Source organism: Pseudorasbora parva, chromosome 14, assembly GCF_024679245.1.
Source record: "Pseudorasbora parva isolate DD20220531a chromosome 14, ASM2467924v1, whole genome shotgun sequence".
NCBI classification, from domain to species: domain Eukaryota; kingdom Metazoa; phylum Chordata; class Actinopteri; order Cypriniformes; family Gobionidae; genus Pseudorasbora; species Pseudorasbora parva.
In genome coordinates this window covers 32027282-32044645 of record NC_090185.1, presented here as the reverse complement: position 1 = coordinate 32044645, position 17364 = coordinate 32027282, and the positions used below count along the sequence as shown (strand labels likewise).

The 17364-nt window shown below is 37.6% G+C and overlaps 1 protein-coding gene across 8 annotated transcripts in view; it reads right to left on the bottom strand.

The window, feature by feature from the left end:
- grip2b (glutamate receptor interacting protein 2b) overlaps window positions 1-17364 on the bottom strand; it is a 298092-nt gene that overhangs the window by 51512 nt on the left and 229216 nt on the right. For all 8 annotated transcript variants that reach the window (XM_067416284.1, XM_067416288.1, XM_067416281.1 and 5 more), the window contains exons 8-9: window positions 14585-14732; window positions 9111-9280 (exon numbers count right to left, since the gene is read on the bottom strand). In XM_067416284.1, coding sequence (XP_067272385.1) covers window positions 9111-9280; window positions 14585-14732 — 318 coding nt within the window. The remainder of the gene's footprint in view (window positions 1-9110; window positions 9281-14584; window positions 14733-17364) is intronic.

Here is a 17364-nt window from a genome sequence, read left to right as displayed (position 1 = left end):
CAACTATGTGGCGTTCTTCAGATATTGTTCTCATTAATACTCATTAGAACACTGAAATCCATCATTTGGAGTCTTGAGGGTCTGTTGAAGTCGCATTCGAGTGATATTATCCGTCTCTAATACTGGTCTGTGGAAAATGAATGTGCATGCAAAACAATGAGAAAGCTCATTAGCAAAACAGGCTAATGAAGTCCTGCTGCTAGAGGCAGGCCGTATAATTGAGTGCCTCTGTTTGTGCTTGTTCTCATTTGTTCTGCAGGACTGCAGTATCTCCAAGCTCTTATAATGCAGTGGCTCTGACAGAAGCAGAGGACTGAATTTAAGAGACAGTCAAATTAATTTGATAAATTAAACAAGCACACTTGAACTTATTACAGGGTAGTGGTTCTGGAGCCAGATTCTGAACATCAAGTGGTGACCCAAAGCAGCATCAAAAGTGTTTATCATACAAAATTACTAAAAATGTACAGAAAAAAACAAATTTTAAAAGGGTTTATTAATTACCATATATTGCGGAAGTAACTGGCAACATTAACAAAACATAGGCTGAATGTTATGTTTGTAATTATGACTGCCTCACAAGTGCAATTGACTTCTATAACTGCAACTTTAAATCTTGAAATTTTGACTATTTCTTCTAATTGTAACTTTAGCGCGTAACACAGTAGTAACGTGTTACTTCTTACTTTAGTTACTTTTTCCAGTAACGAGTAATCTAACACATCACTATTTCCAAACCAGTAATCAGATTAAATTAATTTATCCAAGTCACTGAGTTACTATTTTAGTCATTTTCCTTAGTAAAAATATATATATTTGCTTTATTCTTGCGTCTTGGGGAGAATATTTTTTTCAGGACACATTTTTTAATTTCAACTTAAAATGTCAGGAGATACATTGTTGACGTTACTGTTAAAAATGCACTTCCAGTAAAGTGAGTGTTGGCAAAACTGGTTGTCATTTCTATGTTGAGGCGGCAGGGGTGTTGTCGGCAACTGCTGAATGTAACTAATAAAGTAACTTGTAATCTTACTTAGTTACTTTTAATATCAAGTTATCTGTAACGTAACTAAATTACTTTTAAAATAGTAATAAGTAATCAGATTACTTTTTCAAAGTAACTGTGGCAACACCATCCATGACAGGTATGAAAGCGAGGCTGTGAGGACTTACAGTAATGGTATCTGCGGTAAAAGCTGTGTAAAGCTCCTAGTTCTACCAGTAAGACTCGGGAGGCCAGATGAAGTATGACAAAGTAACAATGCATTAATTAAAAGACCAGCAAGTATTATATTAAGAGGTTCTTTGGCATAGGCCCCATCCATAGCTCTCGTCTCAAGGGGAACGGACTCTGCATTTCCTGCTTGAAGATGCAGGCAGGGGCGCAGCCGACCCCATGGGAGGAATGGCCAGGGACCATCCTGGTGTATGTCCTGAATGTTGGCGTCAGCATCTGCGAACTCAGACGTTTAAGTAACAATATTTTATACACCAACTATTATTGGTTAGATCTGAAGGTAATAAGTGACGTAACATTTGAGTCTTCCTTGCAGAACTTGCGTATCTTTGCTTTCATATCTCTCATAATTTTCCACAGCTCATGTTGTCTGGAGTGATTTTTTTTGTTGTTGTTGTTTCAGTAGAATAATCCAAAAACAGATTAAATGAGCCACTGAAGAGATACATGTCTATCCCTCACAGCCTTGCATTCATTCCCATTAACAAGCAAAAATGGCCCTGCTGTAAATAATGTCTATATCTTGTAATTGTGAATTTATTTCTCATAACTGGTAATTTTTATATATATATCTGACTATATCAAAATTGCTGCAGCATTTCTCGTAATTGTGATTATCTTTTACTTCTGACTAAATTTCTCATAATTGGAACTTTATTTTACAAAATTTGACTTTATTTCGAATCGTAATTGCAACTATATCTCATGATTGCGACTTTATTTTTAATTGCGACTCTATCTCATAAATGAGACTATTACAACAGCGACTATATCTCAAAAATGTGACTAACGTAATTGGGACTGTATCTTTTATAAATAGACTGTCGATATGGCAATCATGTCATAATTGTGACTATCGTAATTGCGAATAAATCTCATAAATTCAACTTTATTGTAATTGTGACTATATCTCATAAATGTGATTGTAATTGCAACTCATTGCGACTTTATCGTGATTGCGGCTATCTCATAACATGTGACTAACGTAATTGACTATATTTTAAAAAATGGATTATCATAATTGCAACTATTTCATAAATGTGACTATCCTAATTGCAACTATATCTCATAAATGTGACTTTAACGTAATTGCAAATATATCTCATAAATGTGACACTCACAATTTAATCACAATTGTGACTGTCTCGTAAAAGTGACTTTATAGTAATTGTGACTATCTCATTATTGCGATTTCATCAAAATTGCGACTATCTTATAAATGTGATTGAAAATTTGCCTGTCTCCTTCTCATAACTGTGTTACAATCCTAATTTTGACTATATCTTTATCATAATTGCAACTATATCATAAACACAAATTTATCATACTTACGGTGACGGGTATCTTAAGACTGAATCTCATAATTGCGATTATCTCTCATAAATGTGACACTATCGTAATTATGACTATACAGTATCTCATAATTGTTACTTTATTGTGTCAGGTAGGCAGCTAATTTGTTGGTACAAGGTGGTGTACAATTTTGGACCATATAGAAACTAGCCACCATGTTCCAAAACACAGGACCACCTCGAGATGGATTTTCCAGCAGGGTTTTAATGATGTGAAATGCCCTAACTAAATTATATGACATTTAAAAACTTAGCTTAACTGTACCCTCCTCCATCTCTAGAAAACCATAAGAAGCTTTAAAACGTTTGGGGGATGTGTGTATTTGTGTGTGTGGTTACACATTATGGTTTTAATGAAGTTTACTCGCTACTTTTTTAATCTTTAGTACATTACTAATCAACCATCATTCTCCAGAACATGCAACACTACATATTAGCATTATGTTTCTTCTTTTTGCCACACAGAATGTGATGAGACGCTAAGAAATGCCACATTCAGACAGATTTTTGCAAGCCAGGTTAAATACTACGATCTGTTCGTCTGAGCACCAATGAAGCGTCGTCTGACGTTTGAGCGCTAAATCCCCCTCGCTTGTGGCTTATGCTAAGCTCGTCTGCTATGTCTTGAAGAAACACAACTCTGTCTCTTGATGTGGGAATTGAGAACACCAGGAATGACGGCGGTAAAGTCTCCCACACAGGCTGATGTGACGGGAGCTTAATTTGAGTAAGGAGATTACAATACTGCTTTTTTAAGAGCACATAATTAATCTAAAACACGAATTGAACCAGCAGGTGACTGCCACTGAGTTATTAGCAGTGACTTGGGCTAATTTGTTACTAGATTTGGATTAGTTCATTTCTGTATGACACATATTCTGCAAATGAATAATAATATTTTTTTTTTAAATCAGTTACTATCTGGACTACTATGTAAATGTTGCTAAATTCCATCGAAAGTGAGATGTGCAATATCATCATTTTTATTCAAACATACATAAAAAATGCAATTCCTACATAGAATGAGTTTAAAGTGAAATTAATTTTAGATATTTTTGGGATTAAAAAGCTTCTGTGGAGGAACTGTTATACGTGGCACTATTTGAAAGCTTAGAGTCTCTACTTTCTGGAGATATGCATCACTTTGGCATTTGTTTAACACAAAGTAATGTATTTACACTAAATTACTCTGGTGCCATTTCCGCCTGAATTTGGCCTACCCAAATTATAAAGCTTCCCATTCACACATACAGTGGTCTAGGTTCAAAATGTTGGTGTCATTTTCAGGAAACCCTTTAAAGTTACATAAAACACTGCTAAAAGTGATAAACATGTAAGAATATGTTGTCTAAGCTGTTATAACCCCCCCAAAAAGTAAGCGCTTTTTGATTTAAAAAATAAATAAATTCATTTTTGTAAGTGTGTGTAACTCAGGCCCTGTGAGCTCTGGGGGTGGGGGGGGGGTGGGGGGGGGGTCATCCCTTCAGACTCATTTGAATAAATCTTGCATACAACATGACACAGACAAACTTCTTTTTCCACTATTTTCTGGAATTTAGTGGAAACAGTCTGCACAATTGTAGAGCACACAGAGTTACACACTTTCAAAAATGAATTTATAAAAATAACCATCAAAAAGCACCTACTTGTTGGGGGGTTATTACAGCTTGGACAACATATACTTACATGTTTATCACTTTTAGCAGTGTTTTATGTAACTTTAAAGGGTTTCCTGTAAAATGACACCACAATGTTGAACTTAGACGAATACAAAATACGAAACTGATGTGGTGTCGTTAGAGTAAGGTGACAATGATACATGAAATAAAATAAAAAAAATGACATCTATTGACATAAAATCCCAAATTTTTTGTTGACAGGGTCTGAAGAGGATACATTTAGATTTTGGTGAAAATCTGAAAAACACTAGGAGGAGTAAAAAAAAAAAGTAGGTTTATAAAGAAAATAAATGGCGGACAGGAAGTTTGGGCAACCATTGCAAAATCGGTATGTTCTCGCCCTGAACCAATTGATCTATTAAGACATACAATAGTTTCATCATAACAGTCCAATTTAATCAGAAGGTATTGGCATTTTTGCCAATTGCATTGTGACTTTTGACAACAAGGTGGCGCTGCCCCAAAACTTGTTGAGTACTGTCAAGGCACGGTGCCGAAGACACAAACAGAGTTCTGTAACGATATGCCAATGAGTTTGTTATATATAGCATTTCAACGCAAAATTAAAAATGGCAAAATTGGGTATTGTTCGACTCGTCATGCTGCACTGAATTTAAAGCAAATTTCGTGATTTTTGGCCAAACAGTTTAATCCTGTAAAAAAAAAAAAAAAAATCCTGATCACTAGGTGGCACTGCACCGAAACTTTGCAGGTAGCCTCAAGTTATGGTCTTCATTACACAGACCAAAGCTGTGTTCGAAATCGCCCCCTATACCTTTAAATAGGGCATTATTTGAGGGGACAGCCATATGTAGTGCTGTCCGAAACCATAGTGGACGTTTTTGAGTGCACTAATTCAATCCCACAATGCACCACAATAATGAGTGTACAGCCGATGTAGTACGAGCAATGGAGGAAGAGGCTAGTTCGATGCACCGGCGCTGCGCAGACCAATCGGCTCATACCGCGAAAGCTTTTCGATAGCGACTCCTTATCCTTTTGAAACACTCTGACTCTCAACCTATGCTCTTAACGCACTGTGAGAGTCGCGCGCTGAATGAATTACCGCTGTCCGATTCGCCCTTTATACCCTCAGTCATTCCCCATTGCTCCACTAGTTCACTTAAAGGAGTGAATGAAAACGAGTGAGCGAATTCTGACACTGAAGGCGCTGGAGATAATGCTGTTTAGTTTGCTTGTTTACGAGTATTTCCGCAAGATTTTTCCTCAGAGAACAGCTGCTGCGTCTTGTCGTGCTTTTAAAAAATATTATTTTAAATTGTTCCTCAAATTATAGAATTGAGAGAACAGCAAAATTAAGAACTTTTAATACAACAACTGAGACGTCCTATTATCTAATGCAATGGTCTTTGCATATACATATTTGTATGTATGTATGTATGTATGTGTGTGTATATATAGCCTATATAGAAGCCTTATATTATATACTCTATATTGCATGGGCATCAGAAGCAAAAAAGTGGATGATCATGTCACAGACAATTTTTGGATGACATTTACATTAAGTATAAATCCGGCTCAGTCAGTGTCTCAATTTCACAGACTTGTTTTCCTTCACTCCTTCAAGTGGACTATATTAGTGGACTAATGTAGGGAATAGTGAATGAGGGTATAGGGGGCGATTTCGGATTCGGCCCAAGTTTGCTCAGAATACGCTAAAACTTTGCAAAAATGTTGTTGGCATGGTCTAAAGATGATCTTGTTCCATTTATGTGAAAATCAGAGCAATGGCCAAGGACAAGTTAAAAAACGTAGGTCTTTCATGGAAAATGTAGCATGATGGAAAATTACATCATAGGGTGCAATCGAATATCCTTGAGCTTCCAGCCCTTGCAATTTAAAAGTTACTAGCAGAATCGTAAAAGCAAATTTGGACAGTTGGTGGCGCTAGAGAGATTGAGCTGGAGACTCCAAATCTGCTATGGGGACAGTTCAGACAGTCCTTTATCTGTGTGCCAAATTTCATAAGACTGTCATAGACTTCCAGAGCCGAAGAAGAAAAAACTGAATAATAATATTAATAATATGAACGCCAATGAATACAATAGGTGCCTACGCACCTTTGGTCTGCTGTCATATTTATCATACCTTAATTACTAAAACTAGGTGTTTTAAACTAGAATTTTATAATATATGGTCAATAATTGACAAGTTTCAATGTGATTGGCTAACTTCTACCTCAGATAAAAGTGTCCAACGAATATGTATATCTATCGAGAGTTCATTTCTATCCTTCCTCACTTTAAATCCCACGATCTCAAAGACAGCAATCCCAAATGAGCCGCTACCAGACATACCAGCGTACTTATTTTCTTCCGCTAACAAGGTCAGCTGTAATATTTGCATATGGAAAATGAGAATAAAAAATGTAGGAGTCGTATGGCAAAATATCAAACTCCATTTATTTCCTGGGTGAAGTTTCTGTGTAATTTTGACACGGGCCCAGCGAGTGGGTGTCAATTCTTGATTGAAGTCATGCCGGAGCTTATAGTTCACACACACAAATATATTTCCCCATCATTACAGCCTTCCACCTCCTCTCTCGGGTTCTCAGCGCGGCAGGGAATGACCTATATAGTGCCGTGTGATATTTCGACAGGACAGATCAGATGCTAGAAAACTAAACCACTTTACTTTTCCGCATGCGTTAGGGACGTTTGTTCCTGTCTCCAAAAATCTGGGCACCAAGGCTGTCCTGGAATCATAAACTCTGTTTTATGATGTATGCAAGCAATGCATGCGATTCAAGAGGACATCTCGGAGCTTTGGCAGGCGTCATGAAATGCTGAGCAGCAAAAAAATGGCGGCAGACGTGGGCCAAGAATTGGACTAGATTGAAATCGATGGGCATCTAAGGTTCTGGATGACTGCAGAACCAAAGTAGCAAGAGCTTCAAAGTCAGAACAACCGTTTGAAGGTTCGACCTCTTCTATAATTGGGCTAATTATTGGGTGCATCCAATAAAGTCCTGGAATTACAGAATATGTTTATACACTCTATGATAATACTCTATTGATTAGACTCTCAGAGGACCTCATGCATGCTGTAATAGCGTATACTAATTCGGCCTTTTAACGCAATGTGGTCTGCCCCATTGGACATCTGTTCATCTCCTGATTTTGCATATAAACGGTGCTGAAAATAACTAATCTGGGTCTTCGTCCGCTGCGTCTCGGTTTGATATCGGGGGCCGCAGTCTGTTGGTTTTCTAGGGTGAGCAGGTCTCTGTGATTAAATCTGTCCTCCGGTCTAAAACTCGCGGGGCTACATCAAGCGGAGCGAGAAGCTAATTAAATGAGATGACAGCAGATGAGATGACAGAGCAGTCTCGGCATCCATGTTTTCTCGTCCTCATTTGGGCATCCGAGGAGGATAAATGTGACGTTTGTATTGCTATAATTAGCAAGAAAATATTTTGACCTCCTTTAAAATAAATAGGGAAAGGATTGCCGTACCTCTTGTAAAAAAGCACCGTTGTTCAATATGGTTTTGAAGGATTACCATGATAAAATACAATTACATTTACATGGTAATAAAATTAACCCTTAAATGCATACCTCGGGTCTTTAGTCAATCAATCAACTTTATTTATATAGCGCTTTTATAATGACGATTGTTTCAAAGCAGCTAGTGACCCGGGATGTCATTCACTACCCTACTCCGCATACATTTTTTAAAGTTAGACATTAATCTTATTAGTATTCCTCAATCAATTAATTATTAACAAAAGAAGAAAAAAAAGGAAAAAAAATTCCCATACATTTTTTAAAGTTAGACATTAATCTTATTAGTATTCCTCAATCAATGAATTATAAACAACATAAGAAAAAAAAGGAAAAAAAAAATCCATACATTTTTGTAAAAAAAAATGTATTGGGTCGCTAACGACCCGAGGTGTGTAATAGTGTAAGTATTTTTTTTTCTTCACAACAATAATTGAATCTTTGACGACTGAATGTGCAGTTCACCTTTATTCCAAAAGGTGGCAATGTCTAATACACAATTAAGTGTTTATACTTAAAAAATTTTAACTATAATGTAACTTTTTGGTCCACTAGAGGGCGCCTAGCTGGATGACGCCTTCACCTCACAGCCGGTGGAAAACAATCGGGATAGGACTCAGAAATCATGTTCATGGATGAGATTATTAACATTACTGTAGTATGAAGCAGAGCAGAGTGTTGAGGAGCTGAGCAAGGCTGCTGGAGCGATTGTTACGCAACAAAACGGCGGCTCGCAAGCAGCAGGACTTTTATTTTGAAGGGACATAGTCACCAGTGCCATTTCCGCTTTGAGTATGAGGTAACGCAGCTCTGTTTATAATATTGGATACATTTAACTGTGTTTAAAATGATGTTATGACGTTTCTTATGCGTTCGCTCAGTGGCTGCTGTGACACGGCTGCTGTGTCACACTGCTAAGAGTTTCTGCCAAATAAACCCGGAAAACAAGGGTAACGCAGATATGACGCCACTGACGGGCGACTCCCTCAGACGTCCCAGTTCCTTGGTTAAAATTCCAATTTACTCACAATTTACAAATAGTTGGAAACATTTGGAATATTGTAATTACTCAACTGAACAAAATATATAACACTGGCCTGGAGTTTTTTGGATATTTTACTGCAAAAAAAAACTACATAGTGCACCTTAAAGGCTGCATTTTTTTACAGTGCATAAATTACATTCACAGACAGTTTTCCAGACACAGTCAAGGCCTGTTCCAAGATCAGATTTAGCCATCTGTTGAAGACGCCTTTGATTAAGCCTAATCCACGTCTGGAAAACTGCACCAGATTCCAGATTTTCTCCCTTCTCTCACCAGTGTCCTGGGGTTTTCCGGGCAGGCGTGTTTGGTGTGCGGGTAGGATCTCTAGTTTGGTTTGATCAGAAGTGCTGGCCAGCAGCTGCGTTGCCTCTAGAACCGAGCAGTGCTCTGTGCTGGTGCCGTCTATAGACAGGATATGATCACCCACATGTAACGCTCCTGACCTGAGAGGCAAACAGAGAACTGCTAGAACTGTCATAAATGTGGGAAGTGTTAGAGACAACATTACAACTGATCCAAATGACCATATAATACAACAATATGGACGTTAAATACATTGCGAATGATGTTTCACCTCATCTTTAAGGGTTAGTTCACCCAAAAATGAAAATTCTGTCATTAATTACCCCTATCCTCATGTCGTTCAACACCGGTAAGATCAATGTCATTTCCTTTCTCAAGACCCATAAAAGGCAATAAAGACGACATTACAAAGCCCATCTCACAACAGTGGTTCTGCAATAATTTAATGAAGTGACGAGAATAGTTTTTGTGCACAAAAAACCCCTAAATAACAACTTATATAGCGATGGCCGATTTCAAAACACTGCTTCGTAAAGCTTCAAACCATTATGAATCAGTGTATCGAATCAGCGGTTCGAATCGCCAAAGTCACGTGATTTCAGCAGTTTGGCGGTTTAACACACGATCTGAATCATGAAACGATACGCTGATTCATAATACTTTTGGCCATCGACCATCACTATACAAGTCGTCATCAAACGTCAATTTTTGCGCACAAAATGATTGTCGTCGCTTCATAAACGATTGTAGAGCTGCTGTAGTTAGATGGGCTTTGTAATGTCGTCTTTAGTGCCTTTATGGGTCTTGAGAGAGGAAATGACATTGTGGCCAAAATATGTTATTTTTCTGAGCCATAGGATTTCCACAAAAATATCTTAATTTGTGTTTTTATTTTTGAACGGAGGTCTTACGGGTGTCGAATGGCACAAGGAGGAGTAATTAATGAAATAATTTGTATTTCTGGGTGAACTAACACTATAAAATTGTAACTGCATAACACAAAATAGACTATAAAGTCTATAAAGTTTTTTTTTCCAACGGATTTAAGTTAAACTGTATTCAACAGAAGAATAAATTCTTTGTCAATTGTTTGTGAAATGATTACATAAAAAAAGAATTACTCAATATTTTGAATAAGATTTCTTTTTTTTCTTTCTTTTTTACAGAATGAAATAAAATCCATTAGGCCTACCCAAAATGGTTTAACAGAAATACAATAATTTACGTAAGAATTGTTTTACTAAAGAATTACGTGAAAATAAATAAAATTATATAAAAATGGTTTTACGATCAATTTAGTCTTACAAAATGTATGTATTTTTTTTTATTACGTAAAAACAGCTTTGTGAAAATTGGTTGTACAAACAATGTACGTGAAAATGCTTTGACAAATATAAAATCCTTTATATATGAACAGTTTTACAATCTATTTATGAAGGAAGATTTAAAAACATTTATGTATGTTTACAATTTAGGTAAAATATACATTTTCAGAAAAATGTTTTTACAAACAATTTCCATTAAAAGATATCAAATTATGTAAAAAGCAGTTCCCTTTCAGTAGTTAACGTTCAACGTTATGTCTAATCATCATTGATGATATGGCGCTTTAGACATCTGAAGGCGAAGACTGGGCTTCCTCCACTTCCTCTGACCCTCTCATCGGCCCGAGGCAACGCAGCCGAGTCTTCACCTCCAGATGACGGAAGCTTCATAACTTATATGACGTTCCGGCGTAACGTCTCTCGTTCCCTCCTTTAGGGAACGAGGGTTACAAACATAACAGAGACATTTTACTATCAATTCGTAGTTTTCACGTGGTATCACACGCTTATAGAAACTCCCACCTGGAGGGCAAATCAAGGCTATCCTCCATTGCCTGCCAGTCATTTTTACCAGGTTTGTAGTCAGTATTAATGCAGTAAGAGTGATATTATAATACCAAATTCAATTAACAACTTATTGATGTTGCATATAAACAGAATATTAATGCAACACAAGGTTTCTTGTTAAAGGGTTAGTTCACTTAAAAATGAAAATTAGGCCATAATTTACTCATCCTCAAGTCATCCTAGATGTATATGACATTCTTCTTTCAGACGAATAAAAGTTGATTTATATTAAAATTGTCGTGGCTGAAGTCCATAAAAATACAACGGTCCGTCAAATAACGTGCTCCACATTGCTCCGGGGGGTTAATAAAGGCCTTCTGAAGCAAATTGTTACGTTTGTGTAAGAAAAAAATCCATATTTAAAACTTTTTAAATTAAAGTTCCGGCCGATCGCCTTACGTGGAAAAGTGGTGAAAGTAATTTCTCGGAGTTCAAGATGCGTACGCGTCGTCTGACGAGGGTAACTGGTTGTGTAAGCCTTTGAACTGCAGAGGCACTTTCAACACTTTTCCAATTAACTGAAAACAGAAGGCAATCGGCTTAAACCATGGGCGTAGGTTTAGGGGGGGACGCTAGGTACTAGTCCCAATCAACATTTTAAGACGGCAAAATTGTCCCCACCAGTATTTTAGCAAACTCCTTCGTGCTGCTATATATGGTCCCGTATTTACAAGCAAAACGACGTGTCCCGCCGTATCAAACCGGGAAGCGATGCACAAGCTTGGGTTTTAGCGTCTTTGCTGCTGCCATAGCGACGGAGTCTCGAGAACATGCGCTGTAAACTTGCTCGGTTTTTTAAAAACATGAGCTCGAGCTCGCGTCCACCGTTTAAACGCAAGAGGATTTCCAGATATAGGGCTGAATAGAAAAAAAGGTATCAGTGGGTCTGTCCAGTAACTTACGATGAACCTAAGACAAATATTCCATACATTATCAAAGCTTGGCAGACTTATTTTTCTAGACATTAGACCGGTTAATTAATAGATTATAGCCTAATTAATGTTATTAATTTTTATCATTTAGCTATAGGATATATTAATAATAAATAATCCTGTCATATAAAGTTTGATTTAAAAAAAATATTTAGATAAAAATGGGACAAATAATTGCATAATAATATAGTCATAATAGTAAATTATTAAGGAAAATGTAATTTAATTTTTGAATTTCAGAACATTTTTGTCAGTAAAGTGGTTACTGGTTCAAAATGACTGTTTAAAGAGACAGTGCACCAAAAAATTAAAAATCTGTCAATTTCCTCACCCTCAAGTTGTTCCAAACCTGTATGCATTTCTGTTATGTTGAATTCCTACCATGGAAGGAAATGATGCCCCCAAAGCAGCCTGGTTACAAAATTTCTTCAAAATATCTTCTTTTGTGTTCAGCAGAACAAAGAAACTCATACAGGTTTGGAACATCATGATGGAGAGTAAATGATGACAGAATTTTTATTTTTGGGTGAGCCATCCCTTCAAAGTGCACCAATATAGGCTACTAAAGAGTTATTTAGAAATAAATAAAATAATCAAATGTAAAATAATATAAAATGTGTTCTGTTGCAAGCTTGCATAGGCCTAGTTTTTTCCATGTTTATTGTTGAGCTGTTGTCATTGTTTAATTGTCACTCTTATCACTACTATCACTCTTTAAATGCCAAGTTCATAAATGATTTTCAAAAACTGATTCAAAACTGATTTGGACAAAAAAATAACTTACACACAAAATAACTTATTTTCAATATAAAAAGTGATTGGGCATGATTATGTAGCATTATGGCTTTACAATCAAAAAATGTGGTTATAATGGAAGTCAATGGGGCAAAAACAGCCACGAACAATAAATGAGGGAGAAACAAAAACTGATCCTGTACAAAAACTAACAATGCATCAAATCTAAAGTTGTTACTAATCTTTGACATGCTCAATAATGTGATAAGAGGTAAAAAAAAAAAAAAAAAAAATCCAGTCCACAATCATTTTTTATATTGAAAATAAGTAATTTTGTGTGCATGTTGTGTTTTTTCCCAAATCAATTTTGAAAATCATTTATGAACTTGACAAGTAAAGAGTATTTTGTTTTATTATTATTATGGTACTGGATTGGGCCGAAAAGCCTCATCAATTAATAATCGTATTAATTCCTAAACTATGGTGCATTTCCATACTCAGTAATAAATAATAGACTATATAATCTGGGCAAACCTGGTGGGATGTCCCCACCAAAGCTGAGACCAAACCTACGCCCTTGGCTTAAACGTTATTTTATCAAGTTTAAATATGGATATTTTTCTTACACAAACGCATCAATTCACTTCCAAAGGCATTTAGTAACCTCCCGGAGCCGTGTGGAGCATGTTATTTGACGGACAGATGCATTTTTATGTACTTCAAAAACAGAACAACAATCCCTGCCATTATATATTAGCCAGGAGTTTTTTTAACATAACTCAACATTTATTCGTCTGGAAGAAGAATGTCCCAAACACCTAGGATGACTTGAGGGTGAGTAAATCATGGGCTAACTTTCATTTTTGGGTGAACTATGTAACCCTTTAAGTTTAAAATTAAGTGGTGCAACAACTTGATTTAAAATAAAACCCATATCAGCAAATCCTAGATTAGCATTAAACTTTGCTTAATTGAATCCTTATTGGTGCAACTCACCTTATAGTGTTTTTCACGTTAAGCATTTTAAAAACGTCCCGCTTTTTTTAGTGATTGAAATACTGCAGCAGGTGCTGTATATGGATCATAATTGCCCAAAACGTGCATCTTGTTCACATATTTTTGTTTTAAGATTGAAATTTGATAGGCTTGTGCTGCAGTTCAATGGAGATCAATGAAGTTCAGTGTTGCCCTCCATGGCTCCGCCACAGTCACGTGACTGAAAACTATGTACGAAAAATGTAAAAAAACTACATTAAATGTGCTTTGTGAAAAATGGGTTAAAAAGATATTCGCATAAGAATGGTTATACTAGCAATTTACATTAAAATAAAACTATTATGTGAAAACACTTTTTGCGGAAAAATAACAAAATTAATTAACAAAATAATAATTTACATAAGAATGGCTATGAAAAACATTTATGTAAGATTTTTTCAAATATATGTAAAATTGGCTTGGTACGTGAAAAATTGGTACGGGAATTTTTTTATTAAAAACAATTATTCACGTAATAATGGTTTTACAAAGAATTTATGTGAGGGCAGTGTATTCATGGTAAATTTGTTTTACGACAAGTTTACATAAAATTTGTATAATTTACAGAAGCATGGTTTATAAACATAAAATTAAGTTTCATAAAAATAAATAAAATTCTTTACTTAATGACTATGTTTGTGTGGGCTCGGTTTTAAAAACTATTTAAGAATTAAAATAATTCAACACATTTTACAAACTATTAACATAAAAAAATGATCATACAATTTACACTAGAATTTTTAAGTTTTACACACACACAAAAAAGCTTAATTTTTTATTTATTTATTTTTACACAAAAAGTTGTGCAACTTCTCCTGTGTTTGATGAATGAGGCCCATTGAGTGTGTACCTGTCCACCACGCTGCCGGATTTGATCTTGTCGATGACGATGGCCTGTTTGTTCCTGTGCATGGCAGAGGTCAGAGTAATTCCCAGACTCGCTCCGGGCGCCTTGGCAATCTCCACCAGCAGAGGACCTGAAGCGTTCGTCACCGAGTCTGGAAGGCAGGCGATAAGGACAAACAGGGATAGCACTGTTACGGTGGGGTTTAGCTGTGGTTTCTTAACAGATCATTTTTGCAGCTTAGATCCAATAACGACTATTTTTGGACTGAGCAGGAAGTTCTGAGCTCTTAAAGTTTATCTCAAACTTCTATTTCCTAAGATATGGCTCTTTTAACTCTACGAGGAGAACAACAGTGGGCGTTGTGCTAATTGTGGTTCACCTAAACTAGCCTTCTCCGCATTAGTACAGTAAAAGGGTTCTTCTCTGCTCTTGCAGGTCAACAGCCTGCCGTTCCAGAGAGAGCTCTCTAGAGGGAAGCGGTGCTTCTGGAAAATGTCTGAGAAAGGACAAGCACCCTCTTAAAGTGCTCCTATTATGCAATTTTAAAGGTTCGTAATTTAGTTTTGAAGGTCTCCTACAATGGACTTACATGCAACCAAGATCATTAAACATTTTTAAAGGTGCCCTAGAATGAAAAATTGAATTAACGTTGCCATAGTGAAATAATGAGAGTTCCGTACATGGACATCACATACTGTGAGTCTCAAACATCAATGTAAATCTCGTGAATCTATAACACAACAGGAAAAAAAAGTAAACAGGCCAAATAAGGCCAACAGTGACGCAAGCATCGGGGATCATTTATATGCACGCCCCCAACATTTGCATCTGTCCAAACATGTTCATTGTGAGGCGGAAATGGGAGCGAATCATCAAAGCAATCTGCTCGCATGGACACACTTCATGTTCCAGGCTGTTCAGTAGACTTGTCTACCCTTCCCACAGATAAAAAATGTCAACAGTCATGGTTGATGTTCATAATCCGATACTGTGACGACCCTGAGTCTCCTGTATAATATCTCCGGATAAAGACATCTACTCTGCTCTGATTGGTCAGATGGCCCAGTCTGCTGGTCTACTCTGCTCTGATTGGTCAGATGGCCCAGTCGGTTGTGATTGGTCTACTCTGCTCTGATTGGTCAGATGGCCCAGTCTGTTGTGATTGGTCTACTCTGCTCTGATTGGTCAGATGGCCCAGTCTGTTGTGATTGGTCTACTCTGCTCTGATTGGTCAGATGGCCCAGTCGGTTGTGATTGGTCTACTCTGCTCTGATTGGTCAGATGGCCCAGTCTGTTGTGATTGGTCTACTCTGCTCTGATTGGTCAGATGGCCCAGTCTGTTGTGATTGTTCTACTCTGCTCTGATTGGTCAGATGGCCCAGTTTGTTGTGATTGGTCTACTCTGCTCTGATTGGTCAGATGGCTCAGTCTGTTGTGATTGGTCTACTCTGCTCTGATTGGTCAGATGGCCCAGTCTGTTGTGATTGGTCTACTCTGCTCTGATTGGTCAGATGGCCCAGTCGGTTGTGATTGGTCTACTCTGCTCTGATTGGTCAGATGGCCCAGTCGGTTGTGATTGGTCTACTCTGCTCTGATTGGTCAGATGGCCCAGTCGGTTGTGATTGGTCTACTCTGCTCTGATTGGTCAGATGGCCCAGTCTGTTGTGATTGGTCTACTCTGCTCTGATTGGTCAGATGGCCCAGTCTGTTGTGATTGGTCTACTCTGCTCTGATTGGTCAGATGGCCCAGTTTGTTGTGATTGGTCTACTCTGCTCTGATTGGTCAGATGGCCCAGTCTGTTGTGATTGGTCTACTCTGCTCAGATTGGTCAGATGGCCCAGTCTGTTGTGATTGGTCTACTCTGCTCTGATTGGTCAGATGGCCCAGGCTGTTGTGATTGGTCTACTCTGCTCTGATTGGTCAGATGGCCCAGTCTGCTGTGATTGGTCTACTCTGCTCTGATTGGTCAGATGGCCCAGTTTGTTGTGATTGGTCTACTCTGCTCTGATTGGTCAGATGGCCCAGTCTGTTGTGATTGGTCTACTCTGCTCTGATTGGTCAGATGGCCCAGTCTGTTGTGATTGGTCTACTCTGCTCTAATTGGTCAGATGGCCCAGGCTGTTGTGATTGGTCTACTCTGCTCTGATTGGTCAGATGGCCCAGTTTGTTGTGATTGGTCTACTCTGCTCTGATTGGTCAGATGGCCCAGTCTGTTCTGATTTGTCTACTCTGCTCTGATTGGTTAGATGGCTCAGTCTGTTGTGATTGGTCTACTCTGCTCTGATTGGTCAGGTGGCCCAGTCTGTTGATTGGTCTACTCTGCTCTGATTGGTCAGAAGGCCCAGTCTGTTGATTGGTCTACTCTGCTCTGATTGGTTAGATGGCTCAGTCTGTTGTGATTGGTCTACTCTGCTCTGATTGGTCAGGTGGCCCAGTCTGTTGATTGGTCTACAGTTTACAGCATGTGATGAAAACAAAACACCCATTACTCCAAAATTCCTCAGCACGATACACAGTGATATGAACAGACACAATGGCGTCAGTTTTATTATAGAAATGAGTCCTCATCCTAACTTTATTTGTCATGCACTTTAATCTTAGAAACTTTGCAGACCTTTTACATTCACCAACATTTAGTACGCACTACATGAAAGGCACTATCCAAAGCATAATGGAGCTCACAGCTCACCGCAGTTCAGCTGTTCAGCTCATGAGTCCTGACTGTCTTGACAGAACACAGACCGACTGAATGGTGTTTTCAGATCACCCGCACACCAGAAAG